The sequence below is a fragment of the Xenopus laevis genome, chromosome 9_10L, assembly GCF_017654675.1.
Source record: "Xenopus laevis strain J_2021 chromosome 9_10L, Xenopus_laevis_v10.1, whole genome shotgun sequence".
Taxonomy (NCBI): domain Eukaryota; kingdom Metazoa; phylum Chordata; class Amphibia; order Anura; family Pipidae; genus Xenopus; species Xenopus laevis.
In genome coordinates this window covers 114,906,360-114,933,886 of record NC_054387.1, presented here as the reverse complement: position 1 = coordinate 114,933,886, position 27,527 = coordinate 114,906,360, and the positions used below count along the sequence as shown (strand labels likewise).

General features: G+C 42.2%; 1 protein-coding gene across 10 annotated transcripts in view; it reads right to left on the bottom strand.

Annotated features, from left to right (window-relative positions):
- Positions 1-1,269: 1,269 nt before the first annotated feature.
- ankfn1l.L (ankyrin repeat and fibronectin type III domain containing 1 like L homeolog) overlaps positions 1,270-27,527 on the bottom strand; it is a 261,510-nt gene continuing 235,252 nt past the window's right edge. For all 10 annotated transcript variants that reach the window (XM_041577562.1, XM_041577563.1, XM_041577559.1 and 7 more), the window contains 8 exons: positions 25,492-25,707; positions 23,220-23,386; positions 18,066-18,216; positions 15,891-16,059; positions 15,535-15,701; positions 8,123-8,336; positions 6,621-7,339; positions 1,270-2,770 (listed from right to left, as the gene is read on the bottom strand). In XM_041577562.1, the coding sequence (XP_041433496.1) occupies positions 2,480-2,770; positions 6,621-7,339; positions 8,123-8,336; positions 15,535-15,701; positions 15,891-16,059; positions 18,066-18,216; positions 23,220-23,386; positions 25,492-25,707 (2,094 nt within the window). In that variant the 3' untranslated portion in view covers positions 1,270-2,479. The remainder of the gene's footprint in view (positions 2,771-6,620; positions 7,340-8,122; positions 8,337-15,534; positions 15,702-15,890; positions 16,060-18,065; positions 18,217-23,219; positions 23,387-25,491; positions 25,708-27,527) is intronic.

Sequence of the window (27,527 nt, the reverse complement as noted above, 5' to 3'; positions counted from 1 at the left end):
TCTGCTGTGACATTGGAAAGAAGATATTGAAAGGGAAAAACCCTATGCTAAATTTGCATTTTTGACCAGTGTCACTACTCCATCCGTCCCCCATGCAGGAGGGTTTTTCTAAAGGTGGCCATACATGGGGAGAGCTGCCAATATCGGTCCTTTAGACAGAGTCACCAGCTTATCTGCCCATGTATGGGGCGTTCCGAGGGGCCTCCACAATCGATATCTGGCAGGTTTGATTTACCCTTGTGATGGAGGAACACATCAGATAGTTGATGCAGTCCTTGTCCTGCCGGTGCCCATTGCCATTGTTGTAATCAGATTGTTTGGCTCTAGGGCTGAACTATTAGATTAGCCCACTATCGCCCTGACTTTGGTGGATATATCGGGAAAAGATCCACTCGTTTGGTAACCTCACCAAACAAGTGTAAGGCTACCTTTAGCCCCAGGGATTGAGTTGACCAGCTAGGCTGGGTCCATGGGAGTAGTCCCCTGAGGTTATAAAAAGGGATGCCCACATATGCTCAGTCTCTTTTCTGTGCACTTACTAGCTGGAGGAAGTGGGGTGTTGCTGTTAGGTCCTAAGGTGGAGATAGACCTCAGTATAGGAGAAGTGTCAGGACAGAAATTGTTATGGGTCACGCTAGGAGTGACAGGATCAGGAAAGTTAGTGAGCAGTTAAGGCTCCAACAATGAGTTTAGTGAGGGGTTAGTACCTAGGGTTGCCACCTTTACTGGAAACAAAAACCGGACATACTATATATTTATCTGTCTTCCCTATTAATAACATTAGGATCAACCATCATTTTTACCAGCCAGGCTGGTAAAATGCCAGCCAGTTGGCAACCCTATTAGTGCCCTGCAACATCTCTGCTGCCATTATAGGGACCTGAGCAGTCAGGATCAGGATTATGGACAGGCAGCCTACAGGAGGGTCTGTTTGACAGTACACTTGGTTTTTATACAACTAAAACTTGCCTCCAAACCTGGAATTCAAAAATAATCACCTGCTTTGAGGCCACTGGGAGCAACATCCAAGGGGTTGGAGAGCAACATGTTACTCAGGAGCCATTGGTTGAGGATCACTAGCTTTGGGTGTTTCTTCTTGTTTTTTGGGGGGCAGTTCTATGAATCTAGCTATTTTGATATTCACCAGGGAGAAGAGCGAAACAACGATGTAATAAAGTAAGCTATGAAGACATTTGTGTTCTTTGCCTTTTGCAAGAATACCGTTTTGAGTGGTTCCCGAGTGAGAGTGTAGAATATCGACAACGCTAATTACAAAAGAAAAACATATTTAATATTTTTACAACCCTAGCACCAGTGCTTTATATTTTTGTTCATCACGGCATGATGACTTTATTATTCAGGATTTAAAAAAAAAATAAAATTAAAAAACACAGAAATGCTGATATGTTTCTTCTCGCCTGGCTCATGAACGTAACAACAGAACTGAAGTGTGATCAAGTAAAGGGCTGGGTAGCGGAGGTAGAACAAAGAGAAACAAGATAAATGCAGAAGTAGAACATTTCGTCCAACATTAATATACAAAAGCTCGTGTTTTGACCTCGGAGTGGCACGACACTGAGAAGCGAGTCCGTCTGAAGCACCACCGATCCGCACTGTGGAACCACGAGAATTTAATATAACCATTGACTAACAAAGGCACACTCAAAACATCATGCGGTTGAACGTAGGCAGGCCAAATCACAACCACTAAACAAATAGAAAACATAGCCATGGTATTAAGTGTTTTTTAACAGAACTTAATAGGGTGCTTGGTTTGAGACATATTCATTAAAACCAACGCATTTAAGAGGAAAGGGAAGACACACGGCTCCAGTTGTCCTGGGATTGGTGCCTATTTTTTTTTATATAGATATATATATATATAGATATATATAAGAACTTATTTTTTTTTAACTTTTGTGCAACCATATTTTTTTCAGATACAGCAAAACAAGCACAATAAACAATATTTTCCATTTCCGTATTGTTCCGGAAAAAATCAACATTTTTGGAATTCATCTTTTGGAATTTTCAGATTTCTTGCTCAGAATTCACACAAATCCCTATTAAGTCTTTGTGGTTTATGGATCAATAAAAACCCGAATGTTGCATTGAAAAAAAAAAAAAAAAAGGACGGAGGAGGGAAAAAAATGATGTATTGCTTTTTTTTTTTTATTTGTCACTGGTGTGTTTTTTTGTGTTGTTCTTTTAAAAATATGACCCCATCCCCAAGACATTCCTTTCAAGTGAACATGTTGTGGTCAGAGATACTCGCTGCCTCGTGTAGCAACCAAACGTTTCTTGTTAGGAAAATAAGTCTTTGGTTGACAAAGAAAGTAAAAAAATAATACATCCAAATCCATTCTTCAGTCAAAACTCATTTCGATAGATGTGAGAGGAAGAATGGGTTGTGTAAAGACGGAAGCATTGAAGGTGGCCCTAGAATCCTTTGGACAAGTTGTCCATGACACATACAAGCTCATACAGTAGTCGCTGGCCCGTACTGGAAAAGCAAAGGAGAGGTCTCTCTAATCCGCACTGAGAAGTGTCCCTTGTTCCAGCTCTTCTGGAGGGAGAAAGGCAGAAAGTCATCGGCCAGCCACTGTTCCTTATTGGTTTCTGGAGTGAAAACCAGTGCAAAGTGGTCCAGCTGATCTTCGGCGTAGCAGTAGGCTTCTGTGTTACCCTGCATACTCCTGGAGATCTCATTCATCTGCAGTACCACCAGCTTGACCACCTCCTGGGCAGGGGTTTTGCTTGTAATATGCATCTGGACAGAGAAGAACAGAAAGAAACAATAAAAGACATTTTTAGAAAACTATAGCCAAAGATATTTCCAGTGCAAGTATTATGCCTTTCTACCAAACAAAGGCACTGACACAGTAATATCAAACCAATCAAGCCAAGCTAGAAGTTCCACACTAAACTTTTGCTAATGTTTCTGTAGCGAACACCTGGAACTGTGTTCTTCTAGAGCAGCCAAGTCTAGACTGACTCTGCATAGTCTTGTCTGGAAGTTGCAGGTATTCCACTAAACGTTCTATCAATACATACAGGCTCATTTATAAACAGGTAGGCAAAACCACTTGCAAGCTGATGGGTGAAATTGCCTCTTTTCACATTGCTGAGACATAGGGCAGTGCTCTAGAGTGCGAGGGAACCCTGTATTTAAAACAGGTTTACGTACAGGGGTTCTTATACGCTTTGCATCTGTAGGAGCTGCTCAGAACACCTGCATCTTCTGCCCCCTCTTTAGTATTGAGCCCTATAATCTCAACTCTATGAAGTTAACACAAAATATCAACAGAAATGATATCCAGTACTACATCAATTTTGATTTCGAACCCCTAAATGATTTCAGGTTCTCCCGAGCCTTCTCACTCTACAGGGTGCACCCAAAAAGGCTGCAGAGGTTAAAGAGATTTGGGAAAGCCTAATCGGGCACAGTTATGTCTGCAGCTGTACTTAGTTTAGTTAAAATGGCATCACAATTCTATTGCCCACTGTTTATACAAGGGGTTGATAAAGGAGTCCCATGCACAAAACCTGACCAAAAGTGATAAAGACTAAGTACCTTTAGGCAGAGATGCATGCAAAGATTCGGGGAGATTTAGTCGCCTGGCGACAAATCGCCTCTTCTTCGGGAGCCTTCCCGCTTCACAAGGAAACTTCGGGCGACTTCGTAAAATGAAGCGATCCGAGTGCCATCCCGTCACCGATTTGGATTCTAGCCGCCGGGAAGGCTGGAGATTAGTTGCCCGAAGAAAAGGCAACTAAATCTCCCAGAATTTTAGCGTGTGCCCTTACCTTTAATCAGTCAGTGTTCCAGCAGTCAGTCCTTTCATCATGTGACAGATAAAAGAGCTGACACAATCTACAGTGATAGAACTATGGTCTTTTTTATTCTGTACAATAACACACATTTACTAACAGAGATGCTAAACTACAAGGGAAGTCGCAGAAGCAACCAGTCAACTAGACACAAAATGAAATCAAATGCTTCGTAGTTGCTGTATATAAAGTCATTGGTACTAGTGATGAGCAATTTTTTTCATCAGGCATGAATTCATGGCGAAAATCTGCATTTCGACATCTGCAAATTTTTTCCGTGAAAACTCGCGATGGAAATATTCGCCGCAACAAAAAATTAGCCAAGACAAAAAGTCAAAACAAGAAAAAATGCACATTAACTAGTGTCATTTTTATTTTAAAATTTCACTGTTCACACTGCAAATAATTCACTTTTGCCTGGTCATGTGCTTTCAGAAAGAGCCAGCACTTTAGGATGGAACTGCTTTCTGGCAGGCTGTTGTTTCTCCTACTTAAAGGGATACTGTCATGGGGAAAAAAAACTTTCAAAATGAATCAGTTAATAGTTCTGCTCCAGCAGAATTCTGCACTGAAATCCATTTCTCAAAAGAGCAAACAGATTTTTTTTATATTCAATCTTGAAATCTGACATGGGGCTAGACATATTGTCAATTTCCCAGCTGCCCCTGGTCATGTGACTTGTGCCTGCACTTTAGGAGAGAAATGCTTTCTGGCAGGCTGCTGTTTTTCCTTCTCAATGTAACTGAATGTGTCTCAGTGAGACATGGGTTTTTACTATTGAGTGTTGTTCTTAGATCTACTTAGGTTACCTTCCCATTGTTCTTTTGTTTGGCTGCTGGGGGGGAAAAGGGAGGGGGTGATATCACTCCAATTTGCAGTACAGCAGTAAAGAGTGATTGAAGTTTATCAGAGCACAAGTCACATGACTTGGGGCAGCTGGGAAATTGACAATATGTCTAGCCCCATGTCAGATTTCAAAATTGAATATAAAAAAATCTGTTTGCTCTTTTGAGAAATGGATTTCAGTGCAGAATTCTGCTGGAGCAGAACTATTAACTGATTCATTTTGAAAGTTTTTTTTTTGAGAAATGGATTGCTCTTTTGAGAAATGGATTTCAGTGCAGAATTCTGCCGGAGCAGCACTATTAACTGATTTTTCCCATGACAGTATCCCTTTAATGTAACTGGATATTTTACTATTGAGTGCTGTTCGTAGATCTGCCAGGGAGTTGTTATCTTGTTCTGTTGATAGGCTGCTGGGGGGGGGGTGGCTGATATCACTCCAACTTGCAGTACAGCAGTAAAGAGTGACTGAAGTTTATCATAGCAAAAGTCACACAACCTTGGGCACCTGGGAAACTGACAATATGTCTAGCCCCATGTCAAATTTCAAAATGAAAAAAAAGTTGCGCGCATAAAAAAAGAATTGTCGTTCATCAAAAAAAAAAATTGTCACCTATAGACTTCAATGCATTACGCAAATTTTACGGTGAAGTGAAACAGGACACATCACTAATTGGTACAATTTAGCACCTTTGTTAGTAAGTGATCCTCCTACACTGCTAGGCCAATCAAACTCCTTCGGTTGGCCAGCCTGTACAGACAAGGGTTAGTAACAATGTGGATTGAGCTGAGGCTGACATGTAGGGAATGACAAGTTATTATTATATGAACTTGCTGAAACAGTTTATATCAATGTCTTCTAGGATGAGCACTTTTTTTTTCGCCATGCTTAGATTTGCGGAGAAATACTGTATTTCGCCATTGCTGGATTTTTTTCTCCAAAAAAGTTGCTCATAGACTCTAATATAGTTTGCTAAAAAAAAAGTTGCTGCAACAATAAAGTCGCCACAACAAAAAACTTGCCCATAGACTTTAATGCGTTTTAGCAGTCTCGTGAATTTTTCTAAGTGGGGCTAATTCACTTAACAATAGCGCCTTCCTATTCATTTCACTGCTGGTTGTGACTCCATGTACCACTGACAACCACTGTCAGCCAAGACCCCATTCTCTCGCTGCCTTTCACACTTCTGGGAGCCTTTTTCTACAAATGTCACAGAACATGAAAGGTATTGTGGGAATTCATTATTACTGGAACATTTTCTTTCGTAAGGCAACATTATATTTTTGGATTTGCACCACCTTTTAGGCTGTAAGTAAAGGAGTAAAATACATCATAACATGGCAGCCAGTTCTGCTTTTCTTAACTGAATTGGCACCTGCTAATCCTGCCTATGGGACCAAAACCATCCTCTGTCCATGTTTAAGGTGTAGGTGGGTTAGAAGCCTTCCGGCAACACCCTACTTATTTAACATTGAATAATAGTAGAAGTAATGGAAAGCACTAAACAGCATAGAAACACCTTAGAGTGAAACACCTTTCATCCGATATAGTATATATCCCACCGTATGTAATCGTCCATTGTCTAACTAAGCATAGAGCAATTTTATTAGTTCTTAGTATATTGAACTTCAAACCAGCTAATTGATATTCCATCTGGACATAAGATGAATTGGCATCTAGTAATAAACTCCTGCCTAGTACTGAATGTAACTCATCCCAGGTATAATGAAGGGAACAACATCCTGAAAGAATTAGAGTGTACAGAGCTTTCTGGAAGCCATATATAGTTTTTCCAAATGTCTTGTTATGGTAATGATAGGAAGAAACCTTTGTACAATTTAATTCTATCTTCAGGAATACCAAGTAGTCCTTCAAGAAGGAAATCTAGAATGGGCCCACAGCAGGTCTGGGTTCTCATGCACATGCAGACTTCTTACTACAGTACCTTAACACTCATCTCTTTAGACAAACCAGTTTCGTACTGTGGAAATATCCGAATAGTAACAGAATTGTTCTTTTTTCCTTGCCCCGTTATGAGTTTTGGTTCCAAGGGTTCTTGGAAGTCATGCGTCCACTCAACAGAGTGTGTGCGGTAAATCCGCTGTGAGCTATCACATCTCAGTTCATGGTCTGGGCTAAAAGAAGTGCTTGTCCTCAGCCCTAGGACACTGCGGTACCCTGAAGCTTTTGTCTCTGTTGGGGAACTGTCAACAGAGCCAGGGCATGACTTTCGAGAGGTTTTGTAAGGCTGTTTGGGGAAATCAAGGCTGCTAGTACGGACACAGTACGCTTGCCTCTTCTCCGTAATCCGCAGTAACTCAATCTGGCGGCTGGGAAGCACAAAATCGCTATCGTAAAACTGCTGTTGCCGTTCATCTTCCTGAGGCAAAACTTTGGAGTCGTGAGTCTGCAGAACATCGGGAGTTCCATCTCTGAAGCTGCGCAGGTTTCTCCTGCCACATTCCTGTCCTGAAGAATAAACTAGGTCCAGCTCTTTGGGGCTCTGCGCTCGGCTGGAATCATAGTCACTGTCAGTTGCCAGGAAGACTTCAGAGGAGCCCTCTTCATCTGACACACCATGGGAATCCAAAAGTGGGGAAGACTGATTCTGATGAAATTTAACATCCAATAGTAAACTGTCGGTATACGGAGCAGGAATGAGATCTGTGGAAGATAAAGTGGACCTGTTAGTGTAGGTAGGACCATTCCTCAACACAGACGTGATAACAATTAGGTCGATTTATTTGGTTCTGTTAAGACATGGCCTTTCCAGTTTCATATCACAGCAGATACTTAATCATAGGCTTAGTGTAGGTAGAAGCAGGTATAGTAGGAAGAGATGGTGCTTATAGTAGCAGGAGATAATAGTCTCTGGGAAGGGAGTGTGGATGTGGAATAGCAGGTATAGTAGGGAGAGATGGTGTCTATAGTAACAGTGGATAATAGTCTCTGGGAAGGGAGTGTGACTGTGGGATAGCAGGTATAGTAGGGAGAGATGGTGCCTATAGTAACAGTGGGATAATAGTCTCTGGGAAGGGACTGTGACTATGGGATAGCAGGTATAGTAGGGAGAGATGGTGCCTATAGTAACAGTGGGATAATAGTCTCTGGGAAGGGAGTGTGACTGTGGGATAGCAGGTATAGTAGGGAGAGATGGTGCCTATAGTAACAGTGGATAATAGTCTCTGGGAAGGGAGTGTGACTGTGGGATAGCAGGTATAGTAGGGAGAGATGGTGCCTATAGTAACAGTGGATAATAGTCTCTGGGAAGGGAGTGTGACTGTGGGATAGCAGGTATAGTAGGGAGAGATGGTGCCTATAGTAACAGTGGATAATAGTGTCTGGGAAGGGAGTGTGACTGTGGGATAGCAGGTATAGTAGGGAGTGATAGTGTCTATAGTAGCAGTGCAGCCTACAAGAAAGGAAGGATTTGGTGAAAAAATGTACCTGTGTTGCGTTTCCTGCTGCTTTCAGGAGAGGGAGTTGGTGATGGGAAGTAGTCCAAATGAGATGATGTGGATGGAGGCTTCTCCTTCTGGAAACCTTCTCCAGCCCCGTCCAGGAAACATGTGAGGGGCACAGTACAGGAGGGCTGCTTGTATCTGGCATGCTGTAGTGCATCCATCATCCAGCGCATTTCTCTCCAGATCTCCTCCATTTGCTGCAACCATTTAGGAGAAAAAAATAGGATTTATGGGGGGGCAAATGAAATGTTATAGTATGACTCAGTATGTGAGTGCAGTGCAATTGTGAGTGTGGCTATGAAACTCGGGTAAACTGCCCCCTAAGCACAGAATATGATGGCACTTAGAGACGGCAGTTATATAGTACTCCGAGAGCTTTATCCTTATCTCAAGCTTATTACAGTTCTTTCCACATGTTTATTATGTGCCAATTTGCTAAATTTTTATTAGAAAAAGTCTCATAATGTAGGATGTTAATGCAGGAGAGATTGACACCTGTAAAAAAAGCAGGACCAGAAGCCACTGTCTTGTATAAGGAGCAAGGACGGCACATGGGCCTCACCAGTGAAATCTGACCGTTTTAGAGACATAAGACCAATGTTATTTATGGTGTAGTTTTTATTTACAGTATATACTGTTTACACTGCAAATAATTCACTCTATCAAATAAAATTCAATTCCTGAACCAAGTGTAATTGGTTTGTAGAAGCCATCTCAGGTCATTTTGCCTGGTCACGTGATTTCAGAAAGAACCAGTGCTGCACTATGGAACTGCTTTCTGGCAGGCTGTTGTTTTACCTACTCAATGTAACTGAAGGAATCACAGTATGACCTGGATTTTACTATTGAGTGTTGTTCTAAGATCTACCAGGCAGCTGTTATCTTGTGTTAGGAAGCTGCTATCTGGTTACCTTCCCGTTGTTCTGTTATTAGGCTGCTGGGGGGAAAGGGAGGGGGTGATATCACTCCAATTTACAGTACAGCAGTAAAGAGTGACTGAAGTTTATCAGAGAGTCACATGACTGGGGGCACCTGGGAAACTGACATCATGTCTAGCCCCATGTCATATTTCAAAATTAAATATAAAAAAATCAGTTTGCTCTTTTGAAAAACGGATTTCATTGCAGAATTCTGCTGGAGCAGCACTAATAACCCATGACAGTGTCCCTTTAAGTATAGGATTCTGTAGAGCAAAAGGAGACACCCTTATTGGACTGACCAATGACATGAGTCCTGTCTGATGTTGGCTCTGCGCTAAGCAGGGGGCAGTTGCACATTATCGGCTGCAATTCGAGACCCATTCGTACACACGGTATTGATAAAGATGCTTTTCTGTCTGTGGTCTTCTGCTGAATAGTAAAACCAATGATTTATTTTTTATTTTCTCCCCATTCCTTTCCTACCAGTTATTCCGTAAATGAGAATTTTTCCTTTGCAGAGTGACTGTCACTGATCCATTGTGTGCTGTGCTGAATATTTCTCACGCTCATTCATGAAGGGGACAGGAGGAACACAAGCAGACTTGTTGGTGTATTTATTCAGAGAGAAATTGCAGGTTTCCTAAATACTACGTTCTCAGGGAATTTCAACAAAAACAAATTCAAAATATTTTCGTTTCCAAGATTTTAGGGGTGAGGATGGAATTTCTGTTATCCAAGAGCTTAAATGCAAATTAAGGGGGGGGGAAAAAACAATTCCGCAGATCCAGCTCCGCAGGAGCACGGCCTGGTCAGACCAGACGACTCCTTAAATTGTCTCCCAACGAATGGGTGCACTTGCCAAGAAGCCTTGTGCCACAATAAATACATGGCACAGCGGGGAGCAGTGTATTTGGGGTAGATACAGGATATCTGCCTCATTACAGACGCATGTCTCCTGCTTCCTCTGTGTTCTCTGGCAACCCAACGTCTGTATTAGTGGTGAAAGGTCTCCCAGCCTTTATCCTGTTGGCTGGTGCAGCCATACGCAGTTATCAAACCACTTATTAAATCCCCACCCAAATATGCTGTGAGGGATAGAAAACCGGTCTGCTGCTGCCAGCAAGCTTGGGTTACTCATACACACTCGCTTTCCATTCAGCCTGGTGGTGCCGATACAGTCCTGGTTGGTAACAAAGTGGGCAAAGTCCCTCACGTCCATGCCAAGTATTACGACTTATATTCATGCGAACCGTATCTATGCAGCACTGTTCAAATATTTTTCAGGGACACCCAATCATTTTCATCTACTGCATTGGAGTCATTTACAACGGGCGCTAGAGCATCGAGGGGCACAAAATCATGTCCACGCTAGAAGCACTTGTGTCCGGGGTCGTGCTGCATGGGTAGGGGATAGTGTTGCCACCTGGCCGGTATTTTACCAGCCTAGCCGATAAAAATGATGGCTGGTCTCAATGTTATGAATAGGGGAAAAAGATAAATATATAGGAAGGCCGGTATTTTTTTCCAGAAAAGGTGGCAACCCTAGTAGGGGATTGGTGGGCGGGGGGTTGGGGCGTAGAGGCAGGACCCATAACTGCCACCCCACCCACTTCTCATTGACACAGGGCTGCCCTAAAACCCAGACTGGCAATCTGTAGATTCTGGCAAATGCCAGAGGGGTTTCTGTAAGATGCCATAGACCAGTGGCATAACTAGATATTACTGGGCCCCACAGCAAAATATTTTTCAGGCCCTCCAAATGTCTAGAGGTTGACCAGTTTTACCAATATTTAGTATAACTGTATATGAATTAGGGCCTCATGGGGCCCCTAATACTTCCTGGGCTTCCTTGAAGCCGCAAGGTTTGCTTCCTTCAGGGTCAGACTGGGGGGCCGGGGCCCACCGTGGCTGCTGCCCCAGGGCCGCCCTCCACGCCTGTACTGCGCCGGAGCTTGTGTGCACATGCGTCGGCGCACAAAGTTTTTCCTGCATTAAGAAGCCCACAAGAACCGGGGGCCCGCCGGGTTTTATACCCAGAGTGTCCTGCCGGCTCAGTCCGACCCTGGCTTCCTCTGTAGTTACACCCCTACCATAGACACTCACTATTTATTGGGTTGGTGGGGAGGCTGTTTGAAAATTTAAATTCTAGGGCCTATTTTGATTCCGAGTTCAGTCCTGGCTTTCAGACACAGTCAGTGTTGCATTTATGGGGGAACAGAAAAACGTGGCGGCTTGTGTTTTGCACTTTGCACCCTGTCCCACCATCAGTCTCATACAACAGGTTTTATGCAGTCACATGGTCAAATTCTACTCAGATCCAATGACCCATAGAATCTATCTTTCATTGGTTTAGTGCACTAAAGATAATGAATATTACTCCTGAAATTGTTTATTATCAGATACTGGACTGAGGAAGACTTTTAGTGCCAGACACTATAAAGAACCGACACAACCAGATCACCCTTAGTTCAGTGAACTTAAAAAACCTGGAGCGCATGTCCCAAGGCTTATACCCAGCTCTCATTAGACTCCTGAAACTGGGGTGTATGCATTTACAATTTTCTTGAAGTTGGGTCCAGTCTGGGTGCAGCATACAGAAGTAGTCTTTGGGTAGAATTGGTTTTGGTAGGGTAGCCAGGACAGATCAGTTTTGAATGCACAGGTCTGATTGAGGCTTTAAGCCCTTGGTCTTTTGGAAACCTGGCAAACATATTTGATTGGACGTTGAAGAGGCAATTCAGACTGGCGGCAGTAGCATTCCAGGGGTCTCATATCCTGGGGGTGGCGTGTAGCTTTGTCCACTGTATTTCTGGTGGTAAAACATACAACACTCGACACAGCACCAGAAGTTGGGATGATTCTAACTATTCCCTATGGACTAGTAATTCAGATATTCAGTATACACTGCACTTCTTCAGTTGCAGGCCTAGCAGTCTTGGAAGCCTAGTAGGGCCTTACTAAGGTTGCCACGTTTTCTGGAAAATATATCAGTCTATCTATATTTTTGTGGTTTTTCCCTGTAAATAATATTGGCATCAAGCAACATTTTTACTGGCCAGGCCGGCCAGGTCATTTAAACATATATATTTCTATATATTGCATATTAAAGGACAACACCAGTCACATTTTCGGGTTGGCAAAAGGGAAATTTCAGCCCATCTTGTCCCTCCCCACACCAGGGCCCCTCTCTCTGCTCACACAATGGGATGCGATCGCTGTATTGTGGTTTTTCTGTATCTTCATTTTGTATATTTTTCTATTTTATTTATTTGTTCTCTTTGCCAGCTATTTTTCCATGATTTTTTTTTTTTTGTAAAGAAAAAAAACCCTTATTTTGAGAAACTGCCCTACATGGAATCATTTCATAGTTCTTATTTTGCCAAAATACATAATAAGTACACAGCTGAGCGATGCTTTCAAGTACACAGCAGTATCCCATAGAGTGGCACAGTGGGGTCTCTGCCCGCATAGAGACAGACTTTCTGACATTCCTTTCTTCTTTTTTAACACCTCATAAGTCCTAGAATGTGTTGAAGGGCTGCCATGTAATAAACAGGAGATAGACTGTTTAGTAAAGCCTTCTTCCCAAAATGCATCTTGCTAAAAGCCAGTATGGCAACATAAAGTCTCTGGAAATTCATATTCCCTTTTTGTGCAGAGAAATCCTGATAATGGTCTGCACTGCTGGATGTGATGCCTATATGGAGATGGTAAATATACAGTATAGGGCTCATTTATTATGTGGGGGGGGGGCAAACAGCTGCTGTGCCAACTGGAATGAAGCACTAGGGAGTTGCTATCTCATACACAAGAGGTGAGATATAGTTACCTTCCCTTCCCTTGATTGTCATTCAAGAAAGGACATGAAACCCTTGTCTATGAGCCTTGCACCATATATGGTACAGATGGCAGTTTGAACTAGCAATGGGTGCAGCACAAGTGCATAATTTATTGGGCTTTTAAAGTCAGCACCCATATACTGATATGCAATTTTCAGTGCTGATTCGGGTGCACCCACCCAAATATTAATATCCCTTTATACAGAGTCATTTCACTGGGGGTGAGACTTGCAGGAACATACACACCTAGCCGATACCAATGGAACCCGCTGCTCCGTTGCTATTATTGTAGTACATCCCCCAGCCGATGGACACAGGTTGGACATCTCTAATGACATATTAAAGTTCATATATTCTTTACCCATTACCCTACAGCGAAAACCATTTTCATATAGTTGGCAGCCTGTAGTCCGAAGGGCTCCTATGTCTAATTAAAGCGCCTGATAATAATATGCTGATTAAGAATTACCCTTAGTTCAGTTCCAGGCTGGATTCCTGCCAGGCCGTACTAAATAAATCCAGTGCAATGTATCGCAGACACCAGGCCTAGCATTTGCTGGAGTTATGCAAATTACTGCAGCCTGAAAGCAATTGACTGGCATGTTTACATCTCTCCCCGTGTTTAGACAAGTGCCACGTTTCCCATGCCATTAAACATGTACCAGTCAAGGCGTTCTAAAGATTTCCAGCTGAGCCACTGACAGCTCCGCTTCCCGGGACACCACCTTGATCTTGACTAATTTAAATCCGTGCTCTCTTGTAAATATGTATGTCTGTAAATGACGTGCAATATCCGGTTAAGTACTCTGGATACATTCTGAACAAGCTTCCTACTGTCTTTCTGCTAGCAGGTACACCAGGCACTTAGGGAGGGTAGATAATGAAAGAGCAGATTGCTGTGACATTGTGGGAGAGAATGTGAAGGTTTTTACTGTGTGTCACTGGATAATATGATTGGCTTGTGGCCAATGATTGAATGATTGAAGAATCCAGGACAAAAATTGTCCAGATATCTATTGGACTTGTTTAAAACTCCCACTGGGGTGAAGACTGAATTGGCTCGTTGATGTGGTTCACCTTCTCTCCTGACAGCCTGCATTGGCACCCATTATGATCTGATCGTTGGCCCAAGGGTCAAATGATTGAATCAGCCCAGTATGGCCAGCACAAAGATGGCCATATGGGGCAATGATCTGCTTTTTGGCAACTCCGCTAAACGAGTGGTCATTTGCACAGATCCGGACTTACGTGTAAGAACACAGGGCCCTGTTGCAGCTTTCGCCTGCTGGTGTGCTCTAAATTGCAAGCCTGAATGACTCTCAATATAGGAGACAGGTAAGGGGTCTAAATGCCTCCCCCCCACCCATCATGAATACATCATTGGCAAACACAAGCAGTAGTGATGTGCAGGTCCAGATTTTTAGGACCCGACCCTAACCCACCAGCACCCATTCCCTTCATTTAAAGACATCAAAAACAAGAAAGGTTATCCCAAAAATCAATATTAAATTAAAAATATATACTCTTTATTTAAAAATCATGTTAAAAAATAGGCATACAGGCCACATGGTATTCCTCCTTATGCTTTTCGTACCCCCTGGCAATTTCTTGTTTTTGATGTCTATGCCCTTTGGAACTGGAGGCTTTTTCCCAGATATCATGGACCCTTTTGGACAGGCCCAATAGAGACTAGCATTCCATAATATATTTATGTTTCTTCCTTCATTTAAAGACCCAAGCCTGCCCTGACCCGCAGTGATTTCACGAAAAAGGTGGGGCAGGACGAGAATCTATAAATGGAGGAAGCAGCAGTTTCAGTGACCTGAAGAATTGATGCTGCAGCCAGCCTGAACCTGCAGGTCCCACGGCTTTCAGGTTGGTCCGCACATCACTATCAAGCAGCACTGTATTCATTCAGGGAGCCCAGGTCTCTGTTCTCTTGGAGGGTATAGACCTATAGACAGTGTAGTGTTGAAAGTGCAGAAAATATGGAAGACTACACCTGGGGATATGCCTGCTATAAGGCAACTTGAGAGCCTTGCTTCAGGCAGTTTAAAGATTGGAAATTCGGCCCTTCTAGTGCAAAAAAGCACAATTGCGCTCTCTGCGCTAGCAATACACCCCCCTCCCTGGACCTGCTCCGTCACGAGATAGATAAGATCGTTGGGGAGAGGGGGTGGCATCACTGGAGCCACCTAAGGGCAGCTTTGGGGTCAGTGCTAAATAAATGACCCCTAAAGATTTGGTAGCAAATAAGGAGTAAAGAGAAACAGAACATGAAACAAGTCAAGGCAGAATCCTAGACAGGATATTTAACAGTTTCTAGGACTTACACAATCAGCTTGTAATAGCTGAGCGTCCCTTTAGCTCTCTATAAAACAGCTGGATCATAAAAAGGATCATAAACCTGCCTGCTCATTTCTAATTCCTCATTGTCTTCTATCAGACTGCAATCCAGTATGTGGCTAGAGTGTGGAACTGTTTTAAAGAGAGAGAGAGAGAGAGAGAGAGAGAGAGAGAGAGAGAGAGAGAGAGAGACCCATTTCCTGTAGTTGAGGAAGAGTAAGCAGATGGATAGTCCAATGTTGTACTTGTTAAAGGAAATTATTTGGAAAATGCAGTACTTGCCTACCTACCTGGATATAGTCCTGAATTTGCTGATGCCGCTGCTTAGCTGTGGCGAGCTCTGAGTCTGAGAAAGCTTCCCGTAGACTTTGCTGAGATAGAAGGGACTCCAGTTCCAGTAAGGCTGACACTTGGCAGTATTGACTAATGAACTCCCGGTCATAAGTGAAAAAATTAACTGGAAGAGAAGATATATATATATATATATATATATATATATATATATATATATATATATATATATATGTATGAACACCATGTCATAGAGCTGTACTAATGATATAGCTAAATGCAGTGGCTTGTTAAGCTGTCTAAGCCAAATGTCTTGATAAAGTTTGCTCTAGCACACATACAGACTGGTCCTTACCAAGCTCAAAGATCTGCAGAGGCAGTGTAAGGAAGCCAGAGTATGGGGTGTAAGGGTTATTCTGACCAGGAGCCGTACAAACATCATCAGATGGAGGCAGCAACAGAAGGAAGGAGACCTGACCTCCAAACTCAAGGACTTCTTGACTGTATAGGCGGAAGTCTTTAGCCTAAAAAACAGACATTAAAATAGACTGATTAATCAAGTCATATTTAGGCACATAATTTGTATATTTATGAGCTATCTGTACTTTATCATTTTCAGCAGCTGCTGCAGCTTAAAGGGCAAGGCAAAAAAATAAAACCCCATTTTTACTTTCTTTAATGAAAAAGAAACCTATCTCCAATATACTTTAATTAAAAATATTTACAGTTTTTATAAGAAACCTGACTGTATGCAGTGAAATTCTCCCTTCATTTACTGCTGTGGATAGGAATTGTCAGATGGTCCCTAACTGCTCTGCAGGGAAACAATCATACTTATGAACAGCAGGGGGAGCCTCCGCCTTACTTCCCAGCCATGCAGAACTCAAGCAGCTTTGTTTATGACGATCCCTAAGCAGCCCAGACCACACTGAGCATGTGCACAGTCTTAGTCTTGCAAAGATGTTTAACAAATTTACAAGATGGTGACCCCCTGTAGCCAACTTTGAAAGCATAAATTATTTTTTTGTTAGGCTTGTGGTGCAGTAAATTCATGTTTATATTTAGTATACAAAATACAGCATTTCTAGCCTTATTCTATTTTAGACTTTACATGCCCTTTAAATGAAGCCAACCCATAGAGATGTGTTGGCCAAAGTTTTGAAAGCATAAAGACCAAGGTTTACTCCAAACTGAGTCTTTTGTAGGCTAGAAGTCCACATGGACCTACCAACAGCCACTATTTTGGACCTGCTATGGGCTGGCCCTAAGCAGTGGTTAGAGTCACAACCAGTTTTGGTGATATTTAGAGGGAAATCTTATAAGGTCTCCTATACTTCTAAAAATGCATCTTGAAGCTCATTTATGGTGAGATTTGGCATTAAATACATCCCATTGAAGACAGAAGCTATGGCTAAATGGTTGTTAACAGCAATAGCCTATGTTAGTATCTAAGGGGCCAGATTCAGGACTTCAAACTGAAAAAATGTAAAATGTTAAAAAATGTTAGATTTAGGGGCACATGGGTGACTTGTTGTGCTAACTCTGTTGAGTGCTCCTTACAGGAGCAAGTTAAAACAGGACTAGGTCATTCCAGTGTGGCCCAAGCCTTCAACCCAACAAGCATTATAAAACCCTTGCTTTGGTGAGTGTCCTCAATGTACCCCTGAAATTTTATTTTATTGTATTTATATAACAGTTCAAAGCAAGATTGAAGTCTAGGATTCAAAGCACAGATTTTCATAATTATGAATAATTATATAAGAGGAAATGGCTTGTAGATCTATTAAGAAACAAAATATTTTTTATTGTAAAAAAAAAAAAAAAAGATGTATTAAAATGTATTTTTAACAAGACAGCTAATAAAAAATGAAAAGCATAATTGAAGCAATATTCCCCAAAAATTCTACATATTTGTAACATGATGGAACCCAGAAATATAATTTATGATGGAATAAAAGAACTGGTACTTGCCATAGCGCTGTTCAAAGATTTTCATCTTGCTAATAAGCTCAGCGGAGAAATGCGATACATCCTTATTTTATTTACTGTACGTAACTAAGAAATTTGATTCACAGGAAAATTTTCACACGTTTTTTAATATTAGCCCCACCATAGCGAGGTATGTGTTGTCCCCTTTGGGGGAAATAAAGGCTTTGCTGTTTACTAATGTTGTATATTATGTACTCTATTTGAGAGGGTTGCGTATAATTAAGAAGCCTTTTTATTAGTAGGGAGCGAGATGCAAGAACCCACGCATTAGCTTGACTGCTCATTTGCTGCTGGAAATAGGATGGTTCAGTAGTTTGCCTATTATGACCCACCAGACACCCCCCTTTTACCCTGGCCATTATTTGCTTAGTGTCAGCTCAATTTGTATGTAGCCTAATGATTCCTTCCTTAAAGCCACCAACATGCAGGTATAGCCACTGCTTTGCAATATTAATAGGCTGCTAGGCCTGTGCACCAGTCATATTACACCCCAGTTGGGGGCAATGATTTGCCTCTGGGGTAAAAAGAGGTTTTCTTTTACCTCATGATGGGGAATGTTGACTTGGTTCATTAGTTCCTTCACAGCCGTTCTCAGTTCTTCCAGCAGTAGGTTTTGGCAGCTCTCTGTGTCCTGCTCATTGGCAATGGAATCCTCAACGCTTGCCAGGGTCTGCAGCCATTCCCATTCCTCTCTGTAAATAAGAAAACAGTATAGTCTGGAGAGTGGGGAATGACTTTACCTGGCTACCAGCATAGGGTATCAGCCATCAAAGAGAAGAATACAGCCCTAAATGGGGTATACATTGGAATGTACAAGATATATTATAGATGGCATTAAGGTCATGAGAGAAGTCAGAGACTTCTGGAGTCAATAGGCAATTTACCAAGTTCGAAAGGGCTTTAGGCTGCGGCCATGAAGGGAGACTTTAATTATTATGTTTGTTATATTTATTATGTTTATACCTTCATCTACAGGGCTATCCAACTGGACCCCCCCACCTACCTGCTGTGTTTGCTTTAAATGGTATCACTACAGAGATTAACTGGCCCTGCATTGTTCAAACCTCAAATTCAGACTAATACCCTGTATTGTTCACACCTGTGATCCCCCTCCATTGTTCACAATTGTGACACCTCTATTGTTCACAACCGTAAAGCCCTGTACTGTTCACACCTGAGACCTGAACTGAAACTGCCCACATATTTCATCTGTTCACACTCATACAAACTGCTGAAGGGGCACCAGCACTGTGTCACTGTACGTAGTATATCTTAGAGTGGGCCTGATCAGTGGACAGTGTCTCCTGCTCTGTTCTGCCTCCCCTATTCTCCCTGTGTGTGTCCTGCTCTGCCTGTGTGTGATATACTCTGCTTGCATGTGCCCTGCTCTGCCTGTGTGTGATATACTCTGCTTGTGTGTAAAATACTCTGCCTCTGCCTGTGTGTGCCCTGCCCTGGCTGTGTGTGATATACTCTTCCTGTGTGTGCCCTGCTCTGCCTGTGTGTGCCCTGCTCTGCCTGTGTGTGATATACTCTGCCTATGTGTAATATACTCTGCCTGTTTGTAATATACTCTGCCTGTGTGTGATATACTCTGCCTGTGTGTGATATAATCTGTCTGTGTGTGCCCTGCTCTGGCTGTGTGTAATATACTCTGCCTGTGTGTTATATACTCTGTCTGTGTGTGATATACTCTGCCTGCATGTACCCTGCTCTGCCTGTTTGTGCCCTGCTCTGCCTGTGGAACATAAGCCGGATTTGTTCTGGGGATTTGTTAGCATTTGAAAATAAATTACTGTCAGGGGCCCCTAAGGTGTTTAATCATGTGCTGGGGGTGCTGTGTTATCCAAGGGGAAGAGGAGGCATATGGATTTGAGGGTATGTCTTAATATGACAACTTATTTCACATATGAGTGATAAGTGATGTCCCTGCAGTGAGCACCAACCATTTAGTTTTTGGTGTGCTACCACAATTAATGTGGACATGATCTTGCAGTAACATGGGTGTGGTTTAAAAACAGGTAGTGGTCAACACTGGCTTCCATTATCGTCCCTCCACTATGTAGGCCGGAAATATTTCAGCCCTCTGTACCACAGAAGTTGGACAGCACTGATCTACTATGTCAATGGAAAAAATAAATCACAAACTTCACAGGTTGTCTTAAGTTTGATCCTGTGCCAATCGAAAAGCATTGGTGATAGTTTTAAGGCCCCCATGTTCCAGTACAATTAAGTGGTGTATAACTGGAAAGTAGTCCATGTTTGTTAATAAAATAAACCATCTGCTCCTTGGATCGAAAGAAAACCACTGCTCTGAGACACCTTAATAATGCCTTCTGAAGTCATCCTTTCCATCAGATATATTATAAGGTGGCACTATATGTACATAGAGAATTGGCTGGAGGATTAAGGGGCTATGATCACAATGTATAAATATATTAGGAGCCCATACATTAAACTAAAGTAGATCTTTCCATATGACATGAGGGCATTCATTGAGATTAGAAGAATGAAGAGACCAGGATTTTTTTTACAGTGAGAGCTATGAAGTTTCTTTACGTGATGCGGTTGTACTGGTAGATTCATTAGATAGTTTTAAGGAAGGTTTTGATGCATTTTATTGATTGAGAAGATTCAAATTTACTGATATGGACCTTTCAGAATTAGGAGGCATATTTTTCCTTCTGAGGGAAACGGAAGAAACCTTCCTTTGGATCAGAAGCTAGATAGGATTTACATTGGCAAAAGTTTGAGATTGATGAACCATTTTTCAGTCACAGCCATATAAGGGTGACTACTACAATTACAATTCAATATAGTAACGAGGAATTTGTCATTTTACTAAGCAGATGTTCTGGTCAAGGGGCCCCATCTGCTCCTGTGGGCTCATTGAGAATGTTACCTCTGCTCTACCCTAAAAGGGTCCCTGTATTCAGATACTCCATGTGTAGGTGCCACAACTCAGTCCAACACTAGCTGACACTGGCATGACCTTGCAAGAGACTTTAGTGTATCTCTATCTATAATCTACCAAGCTTTAAATCCAAAAGGCCCTCTACGGTAAAACTGAAAATGGGAAGTTCTCCGCTTAAAAGGCTCAGATAAGACTCTACGCACCATGAGATCCACATGCTAAGTGTGTCTGCCTCTCCCGCTGCTCAAAACCATGAGCCGAAAAAAAATGCTCAGACATTGCAGAATGAATGGCGCCTCAGGAGCTGTTAAGGGGCTTCGGGGATTGACTGGGTTAAATCCCCAGATACAGACAGATGAGAAAAAAATTGCAGCCTCAGTTCTCATGGCTTAACCCCGTGCACATGGATTAGTGGCTATCGGGAAAAGCAGCGACAGGTGATACTACAAGCAGATATTTCAATTCTGCCCATCCAGGCAACTGATGATGGTGGGATTAAAATCTTGAAACATGAGTTAATTTCAAATGTGCAACGTGTGCACGTGTACTGTGCTCTACATAGTGGTGGACAGGGGGGAAGGTGAAAGCTAGCTGCAGACCTAAATACAGCAAACTGGTGGGGTATGTGCCTCAGCAAATGACTTTGGCTCAGCGATGGAAAACTGAGCACAGAGAGCGATGTGTAGCATCCGACAGAGTTGCTACCCATGATTCTCTCTGTGCATACATCAGAAGGTGTAGGATGCATGATACACACAAGCCCCCGGCCATCCTGAGGAACAGTATGTCTGAAATGTATATCCGCAAGGAACTCAGCAACATATCATGTCAAATATGCTATGGCAGGAAAATGACAGATCTGTCATGGCCAAACTTAGAAATGCTGGTCATTATGATTATGTATCACTAGGTAGAAGTTATTACAATATCTTGGTCTGCAAAAAAGGAATGATCAACAGTGAAAAAATATATGCATATAAACAAACAAATGTAGCAGACTACCTATAGGATAAGGGCCTCTAAAGTCTATGCCTAATGCTTAGACTAGAAAAGATGTCCTCTATTATTCCAGCCTAAAGGTACAGCAACCCTATCACACCATGGAAGGGGTTGGTTCTCAAAAGCGTGTGCAATAAAATTTGCCAGAATAAGTTGGTGTGCTTCTTCCCTACACATAAACAACAACCCTATCACCATGTTTATGTTGGGTATACACATCTGACTCTTCTTGGTCTTTCCTCTCCATGGTGTCACTGGCACTACAAGTGCTTACTGGTTTCAAGGGAAGGGGAAGTTTTTATGAGATGTGGATTTCTGGTGGACAATTGTAGAGGCATAAGTCTTCAACTGTCAGAAGATTCCCGTTACCTTCAGGTTGGTACAACTTTTCCATGCATAAAGTGCACTTGAAATACTCTTGTATCGAGGAGGTTCATCTAAGGAGACCACAATGCTCTTTTATGAAAAAAGAGTCAATCTAACCACGGTGAGGTGGAATAAATAAGCGACCCGCTGTTCAGTAAACTTGAGGTCAAACAGCAATAGGTGCAAGCAATGCAGATCATTTATAATACTTGCATATTTTACAGAAGACATGGTTTACTTGGTTACACCACAGCCACATTTTAACCAAACCATGACTCTTACCTATTGCCCTATCGTCAGTCGAGGCCCAAATAAAACAACCAATCCCGTGCAGTCATTCCCAAATAGCTTGCTCACAGAAGGAGCCATTGTGATGCGCTTACACATCACTCCTTATATCTCTCTTCTGTCCATCGAATCTGTCTGACAGTCTGAAACAATCTAAGGAAGAGTTCTTTGGGAATACCTCTCCGAAACCAAAAAAAGTTACACAAGGGAATTTTTTCCCAAGGAAGAAAAGTCTACAGGGTATTAGGTAATTCCTCCTCCTTAAGGTTCCTTACCCTTAGAATTTATGTTACAACAGATGTTTCCAGAAAGCAGCAAGGTTCTCTTCCTCATCCGTGCTAAGCCTTGAGTCGAGCCTGTTTGTGCAGCCAGCAAATGATCCTTTTATACTGGCTTCATTTCATGGACTTCGCATTGCTATTTCAAGCAGTGTTCCCACAGGCTTTGTGTGAGTGGGGAGGTAGGGACCCCTGTTTAATAGGATCGATCTAAAGCCCACACGTTCCAAGGGACAGACAGATCCCTTAGCTTATTTCTGTCCGGCTTCTGATATTTATAAAACTGCTTGTGTTCCCCTGACCCCTGGGTCACAGAGCTGACCAGAGAGCATGAAGGCAGAAGGCCAAGGATGATCTATCTTTTTTGCTTTGCTGAGAGATCCCCAACGCTAGGGAGGGTTATAGAACATGGTCACTGACTAGTAACACAAAGCATAGTGTGAGGAACCCTAAAACATAATCACCATTTATTCTGTGGTTTCAATGAGCAGATACATATTTTTGATTGGTTGGATAATGGACAGTAAAACAGTAAAATCAAGCTTTAGAGCAAAGCATAAATAAGATTTCACATAATATCATAATTGTACAGGCCCTTGCACAGTGAAGGAGTCAAATCTTACAGTTCAACCTATTGCCATCAAATGGTCACCTGCTTGGCAAGAAAACCAGGGAACAGAACCTGCTATACATTAACAGAAATCATAATGCTATAGAGCAGCTGGTGCTTTATCATAGACAGAATTAAAATATCTAGGCATTATAAGGGTTATGCTGCATTAAAATCGCAACATATACATGTACAGTATATAAAATCCATTTTGTAGCAACTGTTGCAACTGAAACTCACCTTGACACATTGGAATTTGATCGAATCTTCACATGGCAAAGGATGTTGGGCAACCTCTCAGGTACAAGGACGCGAATCTGATCCACGGCGCTGCTGAGCTTCAGGTACCCCAAGTATAGACCTGGGGCCAGGGCCTGGCTGCTTCTTCTGTTATATTCCATTTTTTCCTAATATGTACAGAAAAGAAAGCAACTGAGCTCAAAGTATTCAATTACTGCAACGCGTGAGAGAATAATTTTTGTCTGCAATATGGCTGCATCACGTTGTTGTAAAGTTAATAGATGGTGGGAGATAATGAATTGGCCTTTCTCTGTAGGCCACTTCTAATTCTAAGTGGTGGGCACTTTTGTTATTAAACATATCATGGGCAAGCCTCCATGTTTTTTGTACTTTCCACCATGCCCCATGGGTAAGCAAGAGGTGAACGTCCTTGTTTCTCTCTCAAAATAGAGCACATGGACCTGCACTTCCCAGCTCAATAGCGGACTGCTGTATTCATGAGGGATGAGGATTTTAGCAGTACAGGCACTAAGCCAGAGAAGATGTCAACCAAATCTTACAATAAAGCCTCAGTGCCATCAAACAGTCAACTGCATGGCAAGAAGACCAGAAAACAGAGCCTGATAAACTTCAATAGAAAATATGACGCTATAGAGCAGCTGGTGTTCTACCATTGAGTTTAGAGGGCATTAAAATATCTATGAATTATAGGGTTATATATCTGTTAAAGAGATTGAATCTCAGCCATAAAGCACGGCTGCTGCTGTGTGAAAGAAAGGAAAGAGACCATTTGATTGCACTTTCTTATGATGCACAAAACTCACTATAACATTTGAAAAGAAATTATTGTTTCCCCCAAAAACAACACAGTAGTATTCTGAGACAATTTGCAATTGGTCAACATTGGTTTTTAACTATTTGTCCCTTTCTCCAGCTCTCACAACCAAACATCACATCAATCCTTGGGTGAGATTTGTATTGTTAGCAATATCTTTTATCACTTACCTTATGACACACTCATTGTTCTATTCATTTTCCAGTCTGTCATTCAAACCAATGTCTGGTTGCTGGAGTGGGGCTCTAGCAACCAGATTACAGTTTCAATTCCACACTGGAAAGCTGAAGAACAAAAATATAAATAATGCAGAATCTAAAAAGACCAGCTGCAAATTGTGTAAGGCAGTGGTCCCCAACCAGTAGCTCGTGAGCAACATGTTACTCTCCAACCCCTTAGATGTTGCTCCCAGTGGCCTCAAAGCAGGGGCTTATTTTTGAATTCCAGGCTTGGAGGCAAGTTTTGGTTGTATAAAAACCAGGTGCACTGTCAAACAGAGCCTCAATGTAGGTTGACAATCCACATAAGGGCTACCAAATGGCCAATCACAGCCCAAATTTGGCAGCCCAAGAACATTTTTCATGCTAATGTTGCTCCCCACCTCCTTTTACTTCTGAATGTTGCTCACGGGTTCAAAAGGTTGGGGATCCCTGGTCTAAGGCATATCTGCGTCATACTAAAGTATGGGAGAAAATAGCAAGTGGAGTAGGAAGTAGAGAAAGTAGGTGCAAATATAAAGCAGCATAGGAAGGAGAGGAAACAGAGAGAGACTACAATGCAGTGGGATATGAAACAGATTAGAAAACAGATGAAAGCGGGAAGCCCTGGAAGAAGAATATTGAGCCAGAGCAGGAGGAAATCAGAATGTAGCCAAAGGAAAATAGAAGCCTGAACTGAACCATAGAAAGGGTGAAGGTGAGTAGTACGCAGAGGAAATGAAGAGAAAGAAGAGTAGGCTGCAGAGCGCAGAGGAATGCGGTGCAGCCAGCCAGATTAGAGCAGGTGCTAGAAGGCACAAGGAAGCTGGGATGTAAATTAAAGAACAATCTGACCCAGGGGGGCCACTGAAAAAAAGATATATGGCTTTAGGCACAACAACAGAAACTTCTAGGCATTATTTGTATTGTCAGGTCATACTTGAAATAAATCATAACTGTACTTACAGGAAGGCGATCTCTGACTTTTAACTCAAGGAGGAAAATGTAGCATTATTTTTAGAATATGGAGGGTTCAGGGCCTGCCACTGTGTGTTAGGGCTTTTATTATTTTACCCAAATAAATGGCAGAAGAAGTTTTCTGCTTTAAGACTGCGTTGCTCAAGCCTGCAGGGTTTTGGTGATGATCCAAAGCAGAGCACACGGGCTGCTTATACATTAGTAACCTACACCACATCCAGTTCCTTCCTCCAACTACTGTAAGCTGAGAAGGTCAACTCACATGCAGTGTCATCAGCAGGACGTCCAGAGCGCTCGGCTCGTCCGGGGATGAGACTGACTTCCTATGAGTCTGCAGTTTGAACAGCGGCATCCAGCGTACGTTCTCCAGAGTCTGGCTCAGTTTCACCTCCTTCAGAGTCACTATCAGAATGTTTCCCTGCTTGTCTTTGATGGGTTCGAAGAATACCTGACCCAGGTCCTGAATTCCTAATAGACCCTGGAAATGAGTAGACAATAAGGAAGTTTCGTCAAGGACCTTATGGAAACTTTATACCGTTTATACGGTCAATGGCAATGAACAACTGAATGCACTTCAATATATTATATATATTAATATTTATTGAATAAAAATTGACATTACAGAGGCATCAACGTTTCGGTTCTTGGTTTAGAACCTTTGTCAAGATGTAAAACCAAGGTTCTAGACCAAGAACCGAAATGTTGATGCCTCTGTAATGTCAATTTTTATTCAATAAATATTAACTTAACTTGGATTGCGTGCTGTACTTGCTATCTCTCTACATTCCCAAAAATGAGCACAGCACCCAGATTGAATCAGATGTAACTAATGACTGAAAGCGTGTGCGGACTCAGTCAATGAAGTATATATATTATATATATTACGATCATTGAAAAAGGCCCTAAAGTGGGGCAAAAAGACTATATACCTCAGCAGCATAAAAAAACACCCATCTTGTCCTGGAGATGCACTCTCTCCCTGCAGTGTGCCACAGTTCAGTGCTCCCACGGTTTGAGCCAAACAAAAGCAAGATGTCAGGGCTTTTAGCTCAACAACATTGTAATACTTTCCCTTTTTCAGCTGCGTGGCACAAAAAGTGCAAAGTACAAAGCACTATTCTCTCCCAAAATGAAGTGCATAGAGTGTGTTTGTGTGCAATGCTGTTGCATCTGACTATATAGGGGAAAGGTGGCAAATATATAGCGGACCGTTTCCTTCTGCATCATTAAAATGCAAGGACAGAACACTATGGGAGCACCTGGAGCCCTTTATCTGCTGTACTGTACACCTGCTTGCTCTTGATGTTTACAAAGTAGCTCTTCTGTATCAGCACAAATTGCACATTGTGTGGGTACCACCAGATCAGATTACAATGACCAGAACAGGGGCTGTTGGGGTGAGGAAAACCAAACCTACCTTCCTGCTACCATTCCTCGTAGCAGGAATGTCATTGCTTGGGGCTTTTAGAGTTTGGGCTGATCAAGGGCAGGTTTGGGTGGATCAATGGTGGGGTTGGGCAGATGTAGAGCATTAAGGTGGAGTCGTGCAGGGCATACAATTCCTCAACAACAACCCATATCAATATCCATGTCTAAGGAAGCTAAATAACCTTCTCAGGCAAAGAATAGGGCAGGAGTGTTGCTAGCTGCTCACAATACACAGGCCTGCAATTAGGGGTAGTCATTAAAAATTAAGACCATGCTCCTAGTCCTAAGTCGCATAGCCAAATGAAATCCTGAAGCAAACCCTAATTGCTTTAGAGGTTGAGCTGAGGCAGGAACAATGGCACATATATTCCGGTATTGTAACAAGGCACAATGGTTATGGATAAGGGTATACCAACTAATCTACACAGTTTTACAGTTAGTCATAATTAAACACCTGGAGGAGGCTTTATTAAACAACACAATTGACACTCTTACCAAGGCACAACATTCCTTAATTGCACACTTTTTTTAAGAGCTACTAAACAGGTTATAGCAAAAGCATGTTTAACCCCACAATTGGCCTTTTCGGAAGTCAAAGCTAGAATAGATAGGGTATTCATTATGGAGAAATTAACAAGTATAACACTGGACGAACAATTCACAAATGTTTGGGCCCCGTGGATCCACTATGGCTACCCAAGTGAGTTTGATCGGTCTGCATTATCGTATTGAGAAGGGGACAAAGCTGACCTTAGCAGGAAAAGCAGCAAAGATGATATTTAGCAAGATTTAACATGCCCTAGAGCTAACACTAGTGGTTATTCCTTTCCTTTCTATTTACCTCTCCCTTTTTATTTTCATACCCCAGTT